Source organism: Orycteropus afer, unplaced genomic scaffold (genome assembly GCF_000298275.1).
Source record: "Orycteropus afer afer isolate SDZICR_OR568_19922 unplaced genomic scaffold, OryAfe1.0 scaffold00007, whole genome shotgun sequence".
NCBI classification, from domain to species: domain Eukaryota; kingdom Metazoa; phylum Chordata; class Mammalia; order Tubulidentata; family Orycteropodidae; genus Orycteropus; species Orycteropus afer.
In genome coordinates, this window is record NW_006921594.1 from 25,898,339 (window position 1) to 25,921,511 (window position 23,173).

At 37.5% G+C, this 23,173-nt stretch overlaps 1 protein-coding gene across 1 annotated transcript in view; it reads right to left on the reverse strand.

Annotated features, from left to right (window-relative positions):
- Positions 1 to 23,173, reverse strand: part of PCLO (piccolo presynaptic cytomatrix protein) — a 529,144-nt gene that overhangs the window by 483,489 nt on the left and 22,482 nt on the right. The window contains exon 3 of the mRNA XM_007944901.1: positions 19,140 to 20,528. Within this exon, the coding sequence (XP_007943092.1) occupies positions 19,140 to 20,528 (1,389 nt within the window). The remainder of the gene's footprint in view (positions 1 to 19,139; positions 20,529 to 23,173) is intronic.

Sequence of the window (23,173 nt, forward strand, 5' to 3'; positions counted from 1 at the left end):
ATACATACATACATATATATAAACCAACAGCACATACTCATTTCAAAATAGATTACAAAAAACATAACTAGCCCACAAAATTTCTTTGTAATCCCAAATTATTTACATTACTATGTTACTAATATATATTACAAAAGCAAACAAACAAACAAAAAAAAACAATTAAAGGCATACCTGGATGTATACTCAATCACTGACAGAAGTCCCAGGAAGGAGGAAGTTATTCATTTTTTTCTCAGATACTACAGTTCTCTATGGACTGTATTAATGAATATTACTTGTATAATTCAAATTGTCAGAACAGAGCTTTGAAAATAAAATTAATGGCCATCAAGAAAACAAAGGAAGAAAATAATGGACCAGATAATATATTCAAGCTTTGATATTTTGTATTGCTGAGTGTTCTGGTAGGAATTGACCCAAAAGCTAATGATTCTCACCCAAAGCCTTAAGAACAGTAAAGTATAAACAGATCTAAGAGCACTGAAAGGAAAGAACAGAGAAATGATCTGAAGCTGAGGTGTCAGTGGAGAATAGAGGATGACCTGACCTAAAGGCTGCTATGGACACAGAGGCTGATATGACCAGCATTAGACAGTGTCGGTATTGCTTCCTGGTGATTAGCAGGAGCTGAGAGCATCAATCTTCTGGCCAGGCCATGCATCTGCAGTGCATGTCCTGATGATGAGAGCTCTGAGACATCTGCTCAGTGGAGAATGCTAAAAGAATTGTTATCTTTCATAATATGAAGAAATTGAGCCTTGGAACAGATTTTCATAGTACAACAAATTTGTGGTGTTTTCTTTCTCCCCCTATTTAGAGAGAAAGAAGCATATCCCAAGCAGTGCAATGCTGTACCTGCATATTCAACTGCAAAATTAAATGAAAAGACAGCAATAGCAGCAATATTTATGGAAGACCAACCTACATGAGAGTAACCAGACTTAAGTGAGTCTCTGTGGCATAGGGAGTCAAAGGAAGTCTTACAGCCAACACATTTTTATAAATACTAATTACTGTCATTAGTGAAGACAAGGGTAAAGTCCAAAATGGGGCAATAAAAAGATGGCTTGCACAAAGATCAGACATGAGTATATCATAAGTAAAGGAGAATAGGTGATCAAATAAGAACAACACTAATATATTTTGTTTAACTCATTAAAACTATTATCATTTCAACATATAATCAATATGAAATATTAATTAGATATTTTATATTCTTTTTTTTTTTTCATCCTAAATCTTTGAAATCCAGTGTATATTTTGCAATTACATCACATCTTACTTTGGATTAGGAGCTCTGGTAGCGCCAAATATCTACTTTGTTCAAATACCACACGTGGTCAGTGTCTCACTTACTAGACAATACATCTTTAAAAAAACAGTAGAACATAAATAAACTGACAGTTTTATCATAACTTATAATAATTCTGCTTTTGATTATATATCAAAGGAGACTATAAAAAATTGATAGAAGCAATAATTTTACAATCTTCACCAACCCAAAGGAACACCTTACACATAAATCATTTTCATAGTTTGTCTTTGAACGCATCAGCAGGAACAGAATAGTATTTATTGCAGCCAGAAAAAGTATATTGTATATTTTCACACTTCCTCTGGTAGCATAGTGGCTAAGGCACTTGACTGCTAACCAGAAGGCTGACGGTTCAAACCCACCAGCCACTCCTCGGAAGGAAGATGAGGCAATCTACTTCCGTAGTGATACTGCCTCGGAAACCCAAGGAGGGGTCGCTATGAGTCGGGTCCGACTCGATGGCACACAACAACAACAGCAACATATATGAAGGCAGAAAACTATTTCATCCTGCAGCCATATGCTTTCACCTATAAATGGTTATTGAATTTATCTGGAAAGGACATGGCAGAATGATGCTGGGCTCCATGCTTCTGAGCCTGCCCCATTCTAATAAATTCAACTATATAACACAGCGACCACTATCTACTCCATGAGCCCCAAATGTTACCTATATTGACACACATGTATACAATTTTTTTAGTACTGAAGGACTAGTAATTTCCTACTAGGAGTCTTGTGGCCCAGTGGTTAAAGCATGCAGCTGCTAACCAAAAGGTCACTGGTTCAATACCAACAGCTGGCCGTGGGACAAAGATGAGGAAGTCTGCTTTCATAAAGGTTATAGCTTGGAAATCCTATGGGGCAGTTTTACTCTGGCCTATAGGGTCACTAAGAGTTGGAATCAATTCAATGGCAGTGGGTTTTTAGGAGCTTTGGTGCTTGGCTACTAACCAGTAGTTCGAATCCACCAGCCACTCCATGAGAGAAAGATGTGGTATATGCTTCCATAAAGATTACAGCCTGGGAAACCCTATGGGGCAGTTCTACTTGATGGCAATGGGATTGGTTTTTTTTTTGTTTGTTTGTTTGTTTTTTGGTCTAATTATCCATTAACACAACTTACAAGGAGTTCTGGTACTGCTGTAGTTGAGGCACTGAGCTTCCAACCAAAGGGCCAATGTTTTGAACACATTAGCTATTCTGTGAGAGAAAGATGGTGCAGTTTGCTTCCATAAAAATTTACACCCTTGGAAAACCTAGGCTGTGACTATGAGTCAAAATTGACTCAATGGCAGTGGGTTTGCTTTGGGACACAACTTATAGGAAATAGAACACCAAACAGGTGGCATCTGTTACCCATTTCCCTAGATTATTTAAACATAATAGTGTAATAGAGAGAACACTGGCTCAACCTCTGAGGCTTGGTAATTGCACCTGTCTAGTGCTCATTTGTCTGAACTCTAAAATGTGGTAAAACCTACCCCACAGTGTTGCTGTAAGAAAAGTGTATGGCACAATGCCCTTCACACAGCTCTGCCTAAATAACAGCTCACTCAAGACAAAACAAATAGCAGCATGTTTGAGAGCTATTTACCTCTTCTGGCCATGTTTGCAAAATGTTTCATCAGGCCATAATTAGAAAGATCTATTTAAATTTAATATTCAAATAATATATCTGGTAATCACAGAAATAAAAATCAAAACAACATATTATACAATTTTTAGACTTCCAAATTAACAAATATTATTGTAAATTATATTATTCAACTCTGGAAAGACTTTAATGAGAAAATCATCACACACACTGCTGGTAGCAATGTCAACTACTATCATATCCCCTAGGAGGTCTGGTAGTGTAGTGCCTAATGCATTTGACTGCTAACCAGAAGGCTGGCAGTTCAAACCCACCAGCCACTCCTCGGAAGGAAGGCTGGGCAATCTACTTCCAAAGTGACACTGCCTTGGAAACCCAAGGAGGGGTCGCTATGAGTCAGGTCCAATCCAATAGCACATAACAACAACAACAACAGTATTATAGCCCCTTAGAGAGTAAGACACTACAGAGTGCTTACTTATCCTTTGTCTTAGTAACACTAATAGTACTATGGGAGCTCTGGTGGTATAGTGCCTAAGGCATCTGACTGCTAACCAGAAGGCTGGCGGTTCAAACCCACCAGCCATTCCTCGGAAGGAAGGTTGGGCATTCTACTTCCGTAGTGATACCGCTTCGGAAACCCAAGGAGGGGTCACTATGAGTCAGAGCCAACTCGACAACAGTGAGTTTGGGTTTGGTTTTGGAATAGTAGTACACTTTGTTTGGAAAATTGTTAAAAATACAGATAAATATATTTCCAAAAATGTTCATCTTATTTATAACTTAAAAAACAACCAGAACCTAAATCCCTAATATGGATATGAAATGGATACAAAATAACATGTTGTTGTTGTTGTTATGTGCTGTTGAGTCAGACCCGACTCAAAGCGACCCCTCCTTGGGTTTCCAAGGTGGTATCACTACAGAAGTAGATTGTCCAACCTTCCTTCCAAGGAGTGGCTGGTGGGTTTGAACCGCCAGCCTTCTGGTTAGCAGTCAAGTGCCTTAGGCACTACACTACCCAGAGCTCCCATGAAATAACATACATCCATAGAATTTTCTAGGATCTCTGGTGATGTAGTGCCTAAGGCATACGACTACAAACTAGAAGGATGGTGGTTCAAATCCACCAGCCACTCCTCAGAAAGAAGACTAGGCAATCTACTTCCATAGAGATACCACCTCAGAAACCCAAGGAGAGGTCACTGTAAGTCAGAATCAACTCAACAACAGTGAGTTTTTTGTTGTTTTTTTAAATAGAATTTTGTAATACTCAATCATTTTAAATGGTATTTTTTAAAGTGTTTGATTAGAGACTTCCACTAAGATGGCGGAATAGGCAGACAAGCTCCCCAGACCATCTACAACAAAGAAAAAAGAAACCTGTTGACAGAGATACAAAAGATAATCCTGGCACCCTGATATTTGAAAGGAAGTATACAGAAGTGGATTAGCCACCAACTAGTGGAAGAACATGAATGAAAACAGTGAGCATGAAGATGGATGGAGCTCCGGACAGTCAGCTACTCTGACAGCACCAACAGCCTGAATATTTCCAAATGGTGTTGGGACCTGAGAATTGACCTAAAGATCAGCCCTGGTCACCAAGGGCTGCAGGGATGATTACCCTAGTAGCCGATGACTAGGAAGGGAAACAGCAAAGAGAGAGACAACCTGAGCTGTGGAATTTCAGCTATCCAGAGGGTGCAGCCATTTTGATTGTTTACAAGCATCGAACATTTTGGATATTTAAAGTGACCAAGGGTGCAGCCATTTTGAATGTTTGCAACAGGTGGCCATTTTGGATATTTAAAGTGGCAGCATTCTCATTTGGATTCCAAGGACCTAAGAATAGGCTCTGCTTGCCAAGGACAGCAGGGACATATGGGAGGCTGACAATGGGAAAGGAGACAGGTGGTGAGTGTATAAATGTTGCCAACTAGTGAAAAGAGGAGCACAGTACCCTGCTTTCTCAGATAACATCCAAACAAAACAAAGAAAGTGAAAATCTTGGGCAAATCACTCCAACACACAATCACCGATCAAATACAAATACAAAAATGTCACAATGTCTCGGAGACAAGAGAGCAACAAAGACCACACAAAGAAGCAAGATAAAGCAGGAGAAACAAGGGACCAGGATACAGATGCAGAACACATCCTGGAGGGAGAAGCAGCATTGGCACTCCCTGATAAGGAATTCAAAAGAATTATATTTAGGTACCTTCTAAGGACTGAGAGACAGATCAAGGAAAACACTGACAAAATTAAGGAAAATACAAAGAAAATCCTACAACAATTTCAAAAGACAATGCAAGAACAAAATGACAAAATAAATGAAAAATCATAAATAATACAAAATCTACAGATGGAAATCCAGAAGATTAATACTAAATTTTCAGAAATAGATTAACACATTGAACAGTCAAAGAAGTAGAACTGAATCAACAGAAGACAGAATTAGTGAGACTGAAGACAAATACCACAATACTTCATTGAAAAGGGGTCAATCAGAAAAAAGATGAAAACCCTAAGGTCCATGTGGGATATCATCAAAAGGAATGACCTTCCCAAGGCAGGAAGGTGGAAAAGCCAGGGCAGACAGCAGCAAGATCCAGTAAGGGGAGGGAGAGAGCTGCCACCCAAGGCTGTTACTGTTGTTGTTATGTGCCATCGAGTCGGACCCAACTCATAGTGACCACTCCTTGGGTTTCTGAGGCAGTATCACTACAGAAGTAGATTGCCCAACCTTCCTTCTGAGGAGTGGCTGGTGGGCAGGAAGGTGGAAAAGCCAGGGCTGAAGGTGGCAGGATCCAGCTAAGGTAGGGGACAGAGGCCCCAGCTAAGGCAGGAAGTCAGGAAAGCCCAGGCTGATGGCAGCAGGATCCAGGTAAGGAGAAGGCGGAGAAGTTTGGAACAACCAAGGGAGACAGACTTGTCTGTCAGTTTGTCCTACTGTGATGGCTTGAGTGTTGCTGTGAGGCTGGAAGCCGTGCCACTGGTGTTTCAGATGCCAGCAGTGTTGTACATGCCACAGAGATTTCAATGCAGCTTCCAGACTGAAAAAGACTTGGAAGAAGGAAGAGGCCATCCACTTCTCAAATAACTAGCCAAGGAAAACCTTATGAATAGCAGAGAAACACTGATGTATTACTGGACAACTTTATGAATATCCCTAAAACACTGTCCAATACAGTGCCAGAAGATGAGCCCTAAGTCAGAAGGCACTCAAAATATGACTGGGAAAGTGCTGCCTCATCAGAGCAGAATCGTTAATGATAAGGATAAAGTAAAGCTTTCAGGACTCAGTTTGCTGGTGTGGCATGACTCAAACTGAGGAGAAAGATCCATTAATAATTAGAACATGGAATGTATGAAGTGTGAATCTAGGAAAAATGAAAGTTGTCAAAAATGAAATGGAACACATAAAGATCAATATCCTAAGCATTAGTGAGCAGAAATGGACTGGTTTGGGCCATTGTGAATCAGACAACCAAATATCTACTATGCCAGGAATGACAAACTGAAGAGGAATGACATGGCATTCGTCATCACAAAGGATATTTCAAGATCTGTCCTGAAGTACCATGCTGTCAGTAATAGGATAACATCCATACCCCTACAAGAAAGACCAGTTAATACTAATATTATTCAAATTTATGAACCAAACACCAATGCAAAAGATGAGGAAGTTGAAGATTTTTATCAACTTCTGCAGTCTGAAACTGATCAAATATGCAATCAAGATGTGTTAATTATCACTGGTGATTGGAAAGCAAAAGTTGGAAACAAAGAAGAATCACCAGTAGTTGGAAAATTTGGCCTCAGTGACAGAAATAACCTGGATAGCACATGATAGAATTTTGCAAGACCAATGACTTATTCATTACAAATACCTTTTTTTCAACAACACAAATGGTGGCTATACACACACACTTTGCCAGATATAGTACACATGAATCAGACTGACTACATCTGTGGAAAGAGGTGATAGATGGAGAAGCTCAGTATCTTCAGCCAAAACAAGGCCAGGAGCTGATTATGGAACAGACTATCAACCGCTCATATGAAAGTTCAACTTGAAATTGCAGACAATTAAAAAAAGTCCACAAGAGCCAAAATATGACCTTGAATACATCCCTCCTGAATTTAAAGACCATCTAAAAAATAGATTTGCTGCAGTGAATACCAATGACCAAAAACCAGAGGAATTGTGGGATGACATCAAGAACATCATCCATGAAGAAAGCAAAAGGTCATTAAAAAGACAGGGAAGGAAGAAAAGACCAAAACAGATGTCACAAGAGACTCTGACACTTACCCTTGAACTGAGAGTACCTAAAGCAAATGGAAGAAATGAAAAGATTAAAGAGCTGAACAGAAGATTTCAAAGAGCAACTAGAGAAGACAAAGTCAATTATTATAATGAAATGTGCAAACACCTGGAATTAGAAAACCAAAAGGAAGAAAATGCTAAGCATTTCTCAAGCTGAAAGAACTGATGAAAAAAATTAAGCCTCGAGTTGCAATACTGAAAGATTCTATGGGCAAAATATTGAATGATGCAGGAAACAACAAAAGAAGATGGAAGGAATACAGAGTCACTGTATTAAAAAGAAATCGGTGATATTCATCTATTTCAGGGGGGCATATGACCAAGAACCACTGGTATAGAAGGAAGAAGTTGAACCTGCACCAAAGTGGCGAAAAACAAGACTCCAGGAACTGACAGAATATCCAGTGAGATGTTTCAACAAATGGATGCCGCACTGGAGGCACTCACTTGGCTATGCCAGGAGCTTTGGAAGACAGCCACATGGCCAACTGACTGGAAAGGATCCATATATGTACCCATTCCAAAGAAAGGTGAACCCACAGAATGTGGAAACTATCAAACAATATCATTAATAACACATGCAAACAAAATCTTCCTGAAGATAATTCAAAAATGGTTGCAGCAGTATACTGACAGAGAACTTCCAGAAATGCAAGCTGGATTCAGAAGAGGATGTGCAATGAGGGCTATCACTGCTGATGTCAGATGGATCTTGGCTCAAAGCAAAGAATACCAGAAAGATGTGTCCTTGTGTTTTAAGGACCATGAAAAGGCATTCAATTGTGTGGATCATAACAAGTTGTGGATAACACTGAGAAGAATGGAAATTTCAGAACATTTAATTGTACTCATGATGAACCTATACATAGACAAGGAGGTTGTTGTTTGAACAGAACAAGAGGACACTGAATGGTTTAAAATCAGGAAGGGAGTGTGTCAGGGTTGTATCATTTCACCATACTTATTCAATCTGTATGCTGAGCAAATAAGCTGGGAAGCTGGACTATATGAAGAAGAACGGGCATCATGACTGGAGGAAGAATCATTATCAACCTGTGATACACTGATGACACAACTTTGCTTGCTGAGAGTGAGGATGACTTGAAGCACCTACTGACGAAGATAAAAGACTATAGTCTGCAGTATGGATTACACCTCAATATAAAGAAAACAAAAATCCTCACAACTGGACCTATAAGTAGCATCATGATAAATGGAGAAGAGACTGAAGTTGTCAAAGACTTCATACTACTTCGTTCCACAATCAATACCAATGGAAGCAGCAGTCAGGACATCAGATGACATATAGCACTAAGCAAATAGGCTGCAAAAGACCTCTTTCGAGTGTTGAAGAGCAAAGATGTCTCCTTGAGGAATAAGGTGCTCCTGACACAAACCATGGCACTTTGAATCACCTTATATGCATGTGACAGCTGGACAATGAATAAGGAAAACTAAAGAAGAGTTGGTGCTTTTGAGTTGTAGTGCTGGTGAAAAATTCTGAAAGTACCATGGACTGCTAAAAGAACTAACAAATCTGTCCTAGAAGATGTATAGCTGGGGTGCTCCTTGGAAGTGAGAATGGCCAGACTTTGTCTCACCTACCTTTGTCATGTTGTAAGAAGGAACCATTCCCTAGAGAAGGGTATCACGCTTGGTAAGGTGAAGAGTCAATGAAGGAGAGGAAGGCCCTCAACAAGATGGATTGAGACAGTGGCTGTAAAAATGGGCTCAAGTACAGCAAGGATCATGGAGCTGGCACAGGACAGAGCAGTATTTCAATTCTGTGCATGGGGTCACTATGACTCAGAGACAACTCGTCAGCACCTAACAACAACAACAATCGGAATTCCAAAACAGAAAGAGACAAATAAAACTACAGAGAAAATTGTCGAAGACTTGTTGGAAGAGAATTTCCCTGGTATAATGAAAGATGAGAATATATCCATTCAAGAAGTCCAATGAACCCCAAACAGGATAGATCCCAAAAGAAAATCAGCAAGACACATCATCATCGAACTCACCAAAACCAAAGACAAAGAAAGAATCCTGAAAGCAGCATGGGAAAAACTAACAGTTACCTACAAGGGGCAACCAATAAGACTAAGCTCATATTCCTCAGCAGAAACCACGCAGGTGAGAAGACAATGGGACAATATAAAGCCCTGAAAGAAAAAAATTTTCAACCAAGAATTATATACTCAGCAAAACTGTCCTTCAAATATGATGGTGATATTAGGACATTTCTAGATAAGCAGAAATTAAGGGAATTTGTTAAAACCAGACCAACCTTATGAGAGATGCTAAAGGGAGTCCTTTTGACAGAAAACCAACAACAGCAAACAACAACTGACCATTACACACATGATGACACACCCCAGAAACCAACCCAGTTATGGAAGTATCCAAAGTAAATAAGCCTACAAAACTGTAAACAGGGAAACAGAGACAAATGAGTACAAATACAAATCAAAAAGAGGGAAAACCGTGTAGTTACAAAGCTTCTAAATGGTAAAGTCAAGACAACTGCAAGAAAGGAACGGACTGTTCTAAAGTTGGGAAGAAAATTATAAATCACAGGGTAACCTCAAAGACAAATGATAAACATTCACATCAAAATAAAAAAGAGTACAACTCAATATTTAGCAAATACCTCAGAAAGAAGATGGGGCAATCTACTTCCATAGTAACACTGCCTCAGAAACCCAAGGAGGGGTTGCTATGAGTCGGGTTCAACTCAATGGCACATAACAACAACAACCAAAAAAAAAAAAACAACAACAAGAAAGAAGGTGATAACACAATTCATAAACATAATGAGGTCAGCACAGAAAATTATATGGAACAAAGAAACCAGGAACACGATGGAAAAACACATAACAAAATGACAGCAACTAATGCATACCTGTTGAAAATTACACTGAATGTAGATGGATTAAATGCACCACTCAAGAGATGGAGAGTTGCAGACTGGATAAGAAAACATAATCCACCAATATGCTATCTACAAGAAACACACCTTAGAGACAAAGACAAAAGTAGACTAAAAATCAAAGGTTGGAAAAAGATATATCAAGCAAATGGCAACTATAAAAGAGCTGTTGTTTGTTGTTATGTGCCGTCGAGTCAGACCCGACTCATAGCGACCCCTCCTTGGGTTTCCAAGGCAGTATCATTACAGAAGTAGACCACCCAACCAGGAATGGCAATATTAATTTCTGATAAAATTGACTTTAAGACAAAAGCCACCATAAAAGACAAGGAAAGACATTATATAATGATTAAAGGATTGACTGAACAAGAGAACATAGCAATAATAAATATTTATGCACAGCATGAAAGAGCCCCAAAATACATAAACCAGATTCTAAGAGAAAAGAAAAGAAAAATAACTGACTCCACAGTCATAGAAGATTTTAATACACCACTTTCAATGAAAGATAGAACAACTGGAAAGAAACTCAACAAAGGAACAGAAGAACTAAACAATACAATCCAACAACTTGACCTTATAGACATCTACAGAGCATTTCACCCAAAAACAGCACAATATACATTCTTTTCCAGTACACATGGAACATTCTCCAGGATAGACCATAGGTTAGGCCACAAAGCAAGCCTCAATAAATTTAAAAACAATAAAATATTGCAAAGCATCTTCTCAGATCACAATGCTATAAAATAAGAAATCAACAATAGGAAGAACAATGGAAAAAGAACAAACACACGGGAACTAAATAATAGCTTCTTTGAAAATGACTGGGTAACAGAAAAAGAAAACATGAAATTTTAAAACTCCTTGAATAAAACGAGAATTAAAACACAACATACCAAAATCTTTTGGACACAGCAAAAGCAGTAATCAGACACCAATTTATACCAATAAATGAAGACATCAAAAACGAAGAAAGAGCAAAAATCAACACCTAAACCCAACATCTCCAACAATTAGGAAAAGAGGAGCAAAAAATGCCTAAAGTCACCAGAAGGAAAGAAAAAAATAAAGATTCAAGCAGAAAGAAATCAAACAGGAAACAGACTATAGAAAACAATCAAGACTAGAAGTTGGTTCTTTGAAAAGATTACTAAAATTGACAAACAACTGGCAAATTTAATAAAGGAAAAGAGGGGGGAAATACAAATAACACGAATAAGAAATGAATTGGGTGACACCTAAACAGAACCAACAGAAATTAAAAGGATAATATTAGGATACTAAGAACTGTACTCCAACAAATTTGATAATCTAGAAGAAATGGACAGATTTCTAGAAACACACTACTTACCTAAGCTAACACAGACTGAGATAGAAAAGTTGAAGAGATACATAACAAAAGAAATTGAACAGGTCATAAGAAAAATTATCAACAAAAAAAAGCTCTGGCCCACATGGTTTCACCGGAGAATTCTACCAAACATTCAGAGAACAACTGACACCAATGCTACTCAAACTATTCCAGAACACAGAAAAGGATGGAAGCCTCCCAAATTCATTTTATGAAGCAAGCATAATCTTGCTAGCAAAACCAGGCAAAGACATCACTAAAAATGAAAGCTACAGACCAATATCCCTCATGAATATAGATGCAAAAATCTTCAACAAAATCTTACCCAATAGACTCAAAAAAATAATTGATTATGACCAAATGGGGTTCATACCAGGTATGTAAGGATTGTTCAACATTAGAAAAACAATCAACGTCATTCATTACATAAATAAAACAAAGGAAAAGAACAACATGATCATATCAATCGATGCAGAAAAGGCATTTGATAAAATCCAACACCCACTCTGATACAAACTCTCAACAAAGTAGGAATAGAAGGTAATTTCCTCAACATAATAAAGGGCATATATACAAAACCAACAGCCAACATTATTCTCAATGGAGAGAGATTGAAACCATTCCCCTTGCAAGAGATTGAAACTATTCCCCTCGCGAACAGGAACCAGACAAGGATGCATCTCTATCACCACTTCTATTCAACACTGTATTGGAAGTCCTAACCAGGGCAATAAGGCAAGAAAGGGAAATCAAAGGCATCCAAATTGGTAAGGAAGTAGTCAAACTATCCCTATTTTCTGATGATATGATCCTATACCTAGGAAGCCCAAGAGACTCAGCAAAAACAATACTGGAACTAATTGAGAGATTTAGCATAGTAGTGGGATACAAGAATCAGTTGGCTTCCTCTACAGCAGCAAAGAGATTGCTGAAAATAAGGAAATCAGTATCATTTACAACAGCTACCAAAAAATAAAATACCTGGGAATAAATCTCACTAGGGACACAAAAGACCTGTACAAATCACTACTCCAAGAAACCGTAAGAGATCTACATAAATAGAAGAACATACCATGCTTGTGGATAGGAAGGCTGAACATTGTGAAAATGTCAGTACTACCCAAAGCAATCTATTCATTCAATGTAATTCCAATCCAGATCCCATTAGCATTCTTTAAGGATATGGAAAAACCAACCACTAAATTTATTTGGAAAGGAAAGAGACCTCAAATAAGCAAAGCACTATTGAAGAAGAACAAAGTAGGAGGTCTCACACTGCCAGATCACAAAACCTACTACACAGCCACAGTAGTCAAAACAGCCTGGTACTGGTACATGACAGATATATAGACCAGTGGAAGAGAATTGAGAACCCAGAAATAGATCCATTGACCCATAGTCGCTGATTTTTAACAAAGGGCTGAAATCCATTAAATGGGGAAGTGGCGGTCTCTTTAACAAATGGTTCTGGCAAAATTAGATATCTATTTGCAGAAAGATGAAACAAGATCCCTACCTCACACCATACACAAAAAACTAACTCCAGATGGATCAAACTTAAATGTGAAACCTAAAACAATAAAGTTCCTCAAGGAAAAAAACAGGTAAATTTAGAGGGCCTACCAGCCACTCCTCAGAAGGAAGATGGGGCAATCTACTTCCATAGTGATACTGCCTCAGAAACTCAAGGAGGGGTCTATCGACTCAACAGCACATAACAGCAAGCAACAACAAAATTTATGGCATAAACAGACTGTCAGGTATAACCAAAAAATGCATAAACAGCTGTAGATAAACTAGCTGAATGGGACCTTCTAAAAAAATTTCATGTGCTTCAAATGACTTCTCCAAAAGAGTCAAAAGATAACCTACAGGTTGGGAAAAAATATTCGGCAATGACATATCTGACAAGGGACTTATCTCTAAACTTTACAGAAAACCCCAGCACCTCAACAAAGAAAAGATTAACAATCCAAATTAAAAATAGGCAGAAGACATGAATAGAACTTCACCAAAGAGGCTTTTGAGGCAACCAGCAAATACATGAAGAAATGCTCATGATCATTAGTCATCAGAGAGATCCAAATCAAAACAATGAGATACCGTTTCACCCCAGCACTAATGGCAAAATTCAACAAGACAGAAAATACAAATGCTGGAAGGGATGTGGAGAGACTGGGACTCTTATATACCGCTGGTGGGACTGTAAAATGATACAACTACTGTTGAAAGCAGTATGGCAATTCCTCAAAAAGCTGTAATTAGAAATACCATTTGACCTAGCAATCCCATTACTAGACATATACCCTAAAGAAGTGAGATCCAGGGCAAGAACAAATATATGCACACCCATGTTCATCGCAACACTATTTACAATAGCAAAAAAATGGAAACAACCCAGGTGCCCATCAACAGAAGAATGGATAACCAAACTATGATACATACACACAATGGAATACTATGAAACACTAAAGAATAATGTAGAATCTACAAAACACCACATAACATGAATAAACTCAGAGGACATTATGCTGAGTAAAATAAGTCAATCACAGAAAGACAACTATGTATTAGTTCATTATTGTAAAAAGTCAAGGAAAGGCTTGTATATGGAAGGAAACTTTGTTGGTTACCAGGAGTGGGAGGGGAAGGAAGAGAACACTGAAAAAAAAAAAAAAAATGCATTGACCCATGTCACTTTAGTTTTGTGTATTTCTTTGTAGATAAATTATATTTCAAGAAAATGCATTAAAAAAATACTGTTTGATTACAGAATTGTTATCATATGGAGTAGAATATTATCTATGTAAAAATACATATAAAAGAGACTAATGGTGAAATTATATTTTTATTTAAGCAAAACTATCTATTTTAAATCTATATTTGGATTTTGACTTAGTATCACTTCATAAAAAATAACATCACATATTTCCTAAAAATTAATAACTGAAATATTTGTTTCTACAGAGAAGGTGATGAACCACATTCAGTCAAGAACACCATCACCTATCCCTCTTTGCCATGGATGCCATAAACTTTCATGTAGAATCTAGATCTCACTTATGTATTTCTTTTGACACTGATGATTGGGAGGAGAAAATTCTTTTCTTCTCATTCCTTATCACACGTTTAGCCTTTGCTAAAATTTCTCTTTCAAATACAAACACAATTTTTTTTTTAAAAAATAGACATATTATTTTTAAAGTATTAAGTGATTATCTTTAAAGACAAGATACAATGTGGTTGTCTAACTCATAAAAGTAACATATCTCGACAAAAACACTTTTGAGTAACTGAGAGAGAATGCAGAAGTCCCTGGCTAAAAGTCACGGCTAAAATCTGAAGGAATCTCAGCTACACCAAACCCACTGCTGCTGAGTCAATTCTGATTCTGATCCCTACATCATTTAGGCCTTGCACAATTATCTTCTTAGAAAAGAAAAACTGTGATTGTAGAACTTGCTAAACATGAGAAAATATACTTAAAGTCTGATTTTGTAATCCAAAGATTACCTGACAAATACTATAAATTTATTAATAACTTGAAGGCTGGTAGTTCAAACCCAGCAGCCACTCTTCGGAAGGAAGGTTGGGCAACCTAATTCCATAGTGATACTGCCTCGGAAACTGAAGGAGGGGTCGCTATGAGTCAGGTGCAACTCAACGGCACATAACAAGGACAACATTAACTTGGGTGAAGGGAAAGGCAGTATGCGATAAAGGGAAGGGCATCACAAAACGATCAAGGCAGAAGACAACACTGGGAGGAGCACATGAGTTTAATGTAACAAAGGAAAATACTGTTATGTGCACAATCCTACAATAACAATAACAACAATAAATTATGAGTGAATACTTAGATAGAAACTCAAGCTGAACAGGGGTGGGAAGGTGAGGGACTACAAAAAAAAAAAAAAAAGATCATAAAAACAATGAAAGCAGTACCCACTTCTGGGTAAATCTGACTCCTTTAACCTTTGAACTGAACCAGAATGAAAGAAATTCAGTAATTAAATGCATGGCCAAATTAGGCTTTTGTTCTCAATGATGCTTCCAAATTCTCTGAGACTAGCTCTCAGAAAGCTTTCCTGACTCACTGCCACTTTTAAAATCCCATCCAAGACAAGATCGTCCTTGGTGTGGCAGAAATGGAAGCCTAAGAGAACAGTTTCTTGTTATTAGAAGTTAACAAATACTTCCATTTATACAAACTAGGCATCAAACAGTTAAACACTAAAGCTCAGTGTGAAGCCTGGCTGCCCCTGGGCCCCACAGGCATCCCTTGGCACTCCTCAGGTGCTGCTGCAGGGACGCTGTGCATGAGCGACAGGAAACAACCTTAGAGACAGGTGTGCTTCATTAATGAGTGGGGGAAGGGGACTCATGATAACCTAGCTCTTCTCTCAGAGGAAGAGGGCAAAGTGGCATCAATAGGAAATGAAGTATTGCCTCACACTGATTTGTGTAACAGAAGCAGAGATTTGACAGTGAGCTTACTGTTTTATTAAAAAAAAAAAAAAATTAGAAATGTTGAATCCTTTCTTGAGGAAGATCATTTCTTGATACTTCAAGCAGAAAGTGGGTATTTTCAAAACTGGCTTTCTGAAATTAGGATGAAAGTACAGTAACTGGCTTAGCAGAAAATACTAAAGAAAAAAATGTCACAAGCAGAATGAAAAAAAAAATAGCATATATAAAACCAGGATCAAGGAAGAGGTGCTTTCCTAACCACTCCTCAATGAGGAAAATGACGAGAGATTAGTGATACAAACACCAAGACAGCACCATGAGTTAAACCTATGGATCCTATCTAGAATTTGACAGAAATATATACACACACAACACACTCACATACATGTACACAAATACGCACACACATATACATGCACAGATGCAAATACATTGTGCTATTCTTTTCAACTAGCCCCTACTGCCAGTCAAAGTCCTAGTGCTTCGGGATACTACTATTAATAATAATTCGAACACAGATAAACTCAACTACCCTTCAGTCACTCCCCTGAAGCTAGACCAGCCAATGGACTTTACCTAGAAACCAGAAGGCAAAAAGTAGTAAGATTTATGCTAACTGGAAACTTTTCGCAGATTAGCACAGTCAAGGTGAGCCAGGAGCACTAGTTGCTTTCCTTACTTCAGATTATTTTTTCCTCTGCAGTACGATCTTCCAAATTCAAAGAAATGACTGCAGAATACATCATTTGAACAATGAGAGGCTCTCAATGACACTGATCAATTTAAAATAAGACTTCTAAATATCTAAATACATAAGACCATTTGTATTTTAAAAACTTCAACTACTGAAATTCCAAACATGCACTTGATAATTCTCTGCATCATTCAACAAGTCATTCCAAATTACCACCTCCAATCATAATTTAGGAGTTCTGGTGGTGTAGTGCTTAAGGCACTTGACTGCTAACCAGAGGCTGGCGGTTCAAACCCACCAGCCACTCCTCAGGAGGAAGCTTGAGCAATCTACTTCCCTAGTGATACTGCCTCGGAAACCCAAGGTGGGGTTGCTATGAGTCACATCCAAATCAATGGCAGTGAAGTGAGGAGGGAATTATAATTTACCAACACACAGAAAATAAGAGAGTTCCCTGAAAAGCATATTGTCTCTCTACACAAGGGCTCGCAACTGACATTTGGAAAACACTGACAGAATTTTTATAATCACCTACAGTCCAAGAATATACATATACATATTTGTACTTTTATTTATAAATTACAATTCTCTTCCCTACTACACACACTTCTTTTTAGTGTGCACAAAATATACTTTAAATGCAGAAATTATAGTTTTGTTTTTAATGGTTCAGTTTGTTTTATAACTATTTATATTAATGGCATTGTTTTGATACCATAAAGCTCCTCATTAAAGGGTACAATTTTTTAAATCTATAAAATACATAGAATTGTACTGAGAAAAACAGTATTTCCTCTGCATGAATACACAAGCAAAAACAGATCTTCTAAAAATACTGAAGAAATGTAAGGGTTGGTTTTAATTTTGCTGTTAACTTCAATCCAAAACACTACAAGTAATAATTACAGTTCTTACCACTCTTGAAGGATCTCTGGTAGCATAGTGCCTAAGGCACTTGACTGCTAACCAGAAGGCTGGCGGTTCAAACCCACCAGCCACTCCTCGGAAGGAAGATGGGGCAATCTACTTCCGTAGTGATACTGCCTCGACAACCCAAGGAGGGGTCGCTATGAGTTGGGGCCGACTCAACGGCACATGACAACAACAACCACCACCACTCATGAAGTGCTGAAAGGCACCAAATATTATCTACCTATAAAAATGGATCTTAGTTAACATTATTCATCACTGATAAAAGAGGGTAAAAATCTGCTTAAGTCTGTAGGAAATAATACCTTGACATGGCTTTAATAATATCAAAGCAACCTAACATCTTTCCACAATAAAAAAATAAAGCTCTAGATGTTTTACTCTTTTTAAAAAAAGTTTCATCAGAAACTATGTCAAAAAAAACCCCTAAACTTCTTCTGTATAGCTGCTAAAACCTATTCAATTTTTCCATCCCAAAGAATTATTAAATCAAGGACAGTGAAATTAAATAAGGCTTATTATTTTTTTTTATTTGTATAAAAACAACGAACAATTATTTTAGGTTCATTTCCAAAATGTTTATTAAAACACTATTGTCACTTATCTAAGAGAGCAGCAGTTTTCTAAGCTCCAGTCTCCTAAGATCCAAATGTTCCAGTTGCCATTATTTTATAATTATATTAGACACGTATTTGTCATCTGCTTTTTTAGTAATTTACACCGTAGAGAAAGTATTCTTATTTTTCTATAAGGAAAAAATAATCTTTGACGTTTATATATATATATATTTTTTTTTTTCCCATGGTGTGATGTGATGCTAATGCCATCGAGTAGATTCAACTCATAGCGACCCCTCCTTAGGTTTCCAAGGCGGAATCTCTACGGCACTAGATTGCCCAATCTTTCCTCCAAGGCGTTGCTGGTGAGTTTGAACTGCCCACCTTCTGGTGAGTAGTCAAATGCCTTAGGCATTATGCCACCAGAGGTTCCTTTATACTGATAAGCCAAATATCTCAAACTGAGCTATTAAAAGCTTAGACATCATCTATTTGAACCACTATTTTCTATTAAACACTTACGCAAGGTTCTTAAGAATTTCTGTAAAATGAGATCTATCATATTGTTTATGTATATACAACTAAGCTTGTTTCTTAATAATTCAAGAGACTGGCAACACCAAAGATACTGTGAAAAGTCAATGTGATTTTTATTTGGCATTTATACATTCCTTCAAAGCTGTAGGCTTTCAATTCATAAATAGCTGGACAAACTGTTACTTCACGTCATTGGCTCAAGTTACCTCCTTACGTCTGGTGTATTAACTGAGACAAGTCTAAATTCTATGAATACTTAATAAGAGTATAAGCATTTAATGAGTAATTAAAACTTCTTCTAAGATATCAATATTGATTGTTTTCTTCATTAGAAATATTTTTGCTCAGAAATTGGTCATCAAAATATTATACACCAGTATGTGAACATCTATGTAAAATGAAGGTATGGCTTACCTCAGTCAAGTGTGGTGTCGGGTTAAATCCACAGAGATTGCACACTTGATTCTTGCACTCAGTGCAAGTACTAAAGTTAGGAGGATCCTCAGAACCTATATTGAGTTCAATTTTGCAGAGAGGACATGCCGATTCTGCTTTAGGGGTTTTCTCTGCTTTAAGAGGAAGGACAGCCTTTTGCGGCTCAGTTACTGAAGGTTTGCTATCCTTAGTAGATGGAGGCTTCTTTTCTGTTTCTGTTCTTCTCACGATTGGAACGTGTTCAACTTTGGGTTCTAGTTTTTCAGCTGCTGGAACTTTTGTTTCCTTTTTGCCAGGTATGACCTTTGCAGGTGCTGGTGGTGTCTGACCTGTGGATTTGGGTGGCCCCTGAGGAGGAGGAGGAGCTTGCTTTGATGGGGCCCCTGGCCCACTTTGTGGATGAGGTCCAGGCTGCCCTGCTGTGGAAATTAAATTTGATGCCTGGCTGAAGATAGATGCTCCAAACCCGAAGAGTTTCCCAGTCACAGTTTCTTGAGGAGTTGTGGGCTGTGATTTAGGGGCATCAGTGATACTTCCTAGATTCAGACTGAAACGTCTTGACTGCTCCTGAGTCTTTGGGGGCTGTTGCAATATGGGGGGAGTTTGGCCAGTGGTAGGTCGTGGAGCAGGGGGGGTTGCTGACACTTTTGGCACGGGCTTGGCATCTGGCTTTGGACTCATTTTAGATTGTGCTTTCTTGGGATCTTCCTTCTTTTGAGCTGGATCAACTTGTTTTTGATCTTTGCTCTCTGACATAGGCCCAGGATGTGAAATAATTTTAGAATCAGATGCAGGCCGAGGCATGGCTTTAGAATCAAGTGGGGTGATTTTTTCTCCTGTTGGTGGAAAACTTTGTGAGGGTTTGGCAGTGTCTGTTTTGAAAGGAGGGGCTATTTTCTCCGGAGGCTGTGACTGTACTTTGGCGCTTGGAACCTCAGGTTTTGTTGCTGCTGACAATGAAGATACGTCTGTGGCTGGCTTTACCATTTTGGGCAGCTTTGGTTTAGCATCAGCCATGGAGGATTTGGCCTGCTCCGGTGGAACAGAAGGCTCTGTAGGAGGGGCTGGCTGGGCTGAGGGCTCTGTTACACGAGGCTGCTTGGCCATGGGTAGTGAAGATCCGTGAAGTGTTGGTTGTTTCACTAGTGGTGGGGGTTTTTTAGACTCAGGTGGCTTCGAGATCTCCTGTTTGGGTACAGCACCCTTCTTTGGGGAAGACTGCTGTGATTGTGGGGATGACCTGCTCACTGATGGTGTGGAAACAGCAGGAGCAGTCTTTGGTTTGGGCTGGGGTGAGGATGGAATCGGAGCCAGATCACCTTCTAGAGCTCTCTGCATCTGACAGTTCAAACAGAGCCATTCTTTTATCTAGAAATAATATGAAACAATGATCACAGAGATAATAGCAATGTAGAAACAAACATTTCACAAAATGCATGGTTCCATTTTTGTCTTTCATCATTCAAAGCATAAAACACAAACCAAATTATTTTACTTAGTTTTATACTAAAATACAATTAATGAACCTCACAAGCCAAAATATTCTGTATTTTGAAGAAAATAAAAAATAAAAATCAATATACAGTTATATTTTTCTTCCAATGCTAATGTTGCTATTTGTTGTCTTTTGATTTACAAAGTTTGATTACTCTCAAAAACAGAAAATATTATATAATTAAAAACACAAGTTATAACATATTAACTCAAAAACTCACTGCCGTTGAGTCTGATCCGACTCATAGCGACGTCTTCTTTAGTTTCCAAGGCAGTATCACCACGGAAGTAGATTGCCCAGCCTTCCTTCCAAGGAGTGGCTGGTAGGTTTGAACTGCCAGCCTTCTGGTTAGCAGTCAAATGCCTTAGGCACTATGCCACCAGAGCTCCCTATAACATATTAGAGTCTATAAATCAGTTAGGTTAAATATTTTTTCTACTGATAGCTCAAAAGAGTTTTTATAGTCCAGATCAGCCACTCCTCCGAAAGAAGATGGGGCAATCCACTTCCACAGTGATACTGCCTCAGAAACCCAAGGAGGGGTCGCTCTGAGTCGGTCCGACTCAACAGCACATAACAACAGTCCAGATTACGCTTGTCAAAGTATTAGAACATCATTAATTTCTCAAATCAGCATAGTAATTCTTCCCCTCCAGGACTGTATATTCGAATGTGGAAAGGTAAAAAATTGGTACTATTTTCCTGTTAGGAAAGTAAAGCAAAATAATGCTATCCCCTCTAATTATCATAAACAGTATGATCAAAACCATTGTTTATAAGTTTGATGAGTAAAACCAAAAAGGAGAAAATAAGGAAGCAATATATTTATTTGACTGTTCTTTTCATACCATATTCATTGTGAAAAGATGCTGAATTTAATACCATGTATCAGAAGATAATTTAAAAGCACCTATTAATCAGAACCAACCTGATGGCAGTGAGCTGGAGTTTTTGGTTTCTATCTATGTTTAACATTTACTGTTATTTTTTAAAATTCCAAAGTAATATATACTTATTATAAAAAATATTAATATTAGCAAAATAAAGTTTTTAAAACCTTAAATTCTACCACGATACAATTGTCCCCACACAAACTGGCCAATGTTAAAAGTTTGGCACAGAAGTTCTTTGGGAAGAATGATGCACAGTAAAAAAATAAGTATATGGAGCATAGGTAACAGAAAATTTTCCACAGTATAAAATTGTGAAGTGTTAGGCTAGCAAACAGAAACATACTCTTAATCTTCAAATAATTTCCTTTTGAAAAGAAACTGAATTAGTTATAAAATTTTTAGTTCTTCATCATGTGACAGTCTAAACTTTTAAGTTTTTATTATTAAAAAACTCTAAAAATTACACAAAATCTTTTTCTTAATTTATTAAAATGGCTTTAAAATAAACAGGGCTTTGAAATTATTTAATTTCATGCATTAGTATGTTGTTGTTGTTGTTGTTGTTATGTGCCATCGAGTCAGCCCTGACTCATAGCAACCCCTTCTTGGGTTTCCGAGGCAGTATCACTACGGAAGTAGGATTGCCCAACCTTATTCCGCAATCTCACGGAAAACAAACTTTTGTTTCAAGACAGTTAAAAGAAAAATTTGACTATTTGAAATGTTGTATTTTAAAAAATATGAATCAAAAAAGTGAAACTGTAATATTTATTAAATATTGGTATTGATACTTGAATGTTCATTATATTAATTTTCAATATGGTTGCTGGATATCTATGTATTCATTATTACTTTATCTTCACCTTTCTCCATGTCTGAATTATTTCAGAAAATAAGTAACTTGTCATATATGTATTTTAAGCCCAAAAACTAATCTATTTTTTTCTTATTTTTGTCTTCCACAAGCTTATGCAATTGCACCTCACCTCATAATCATGAAGGTGAGCAAGATAAGAAAAATTTATAATGAAACACCTAATTCTTTAAATGTACTGTCATTATTTCTTCCTCCCTATAAAATATCTATTATATGAGATCTGTATCCACATTAGTCATTTTAAATTAGAAACTGCCAGGTTCAGGGACTGTCATTTATTATTAATTCCTTTTATTCTTTTCAACAAGTGTCACTGCCACAGTAGATGCAAAATTTATTCACTTATTCATTGCCTTATTCAAATATTTATTGAGCACATGCTATAGAGCATATACCACTGAATAAAAGAGGGAAAATTCCCTGCCCTCATGGAGCCTACATAACACTGTTAGAGAAGAAAAAATTAACAGATCATTTCAGGGTTCATAAAGATATACAATAAATATCTGATAATACTGTGATGATTCCTTATCTCCTTTATTGTCCCTGAAAAATATATTTGGTTTTGTCAGTAATATTTAAGCCTCTTTACAATATGAACAGTGAAGCTTCATGCATAGCCAACCACTAACTCCGTCTTTTGACCACTATAGAATTAGAACACCACCATGATATATCTAATGTATGATGAACATAAACACTACAAAACACAAGCAGTCCTTTCCTCATCCACAATAATGTTTCATTG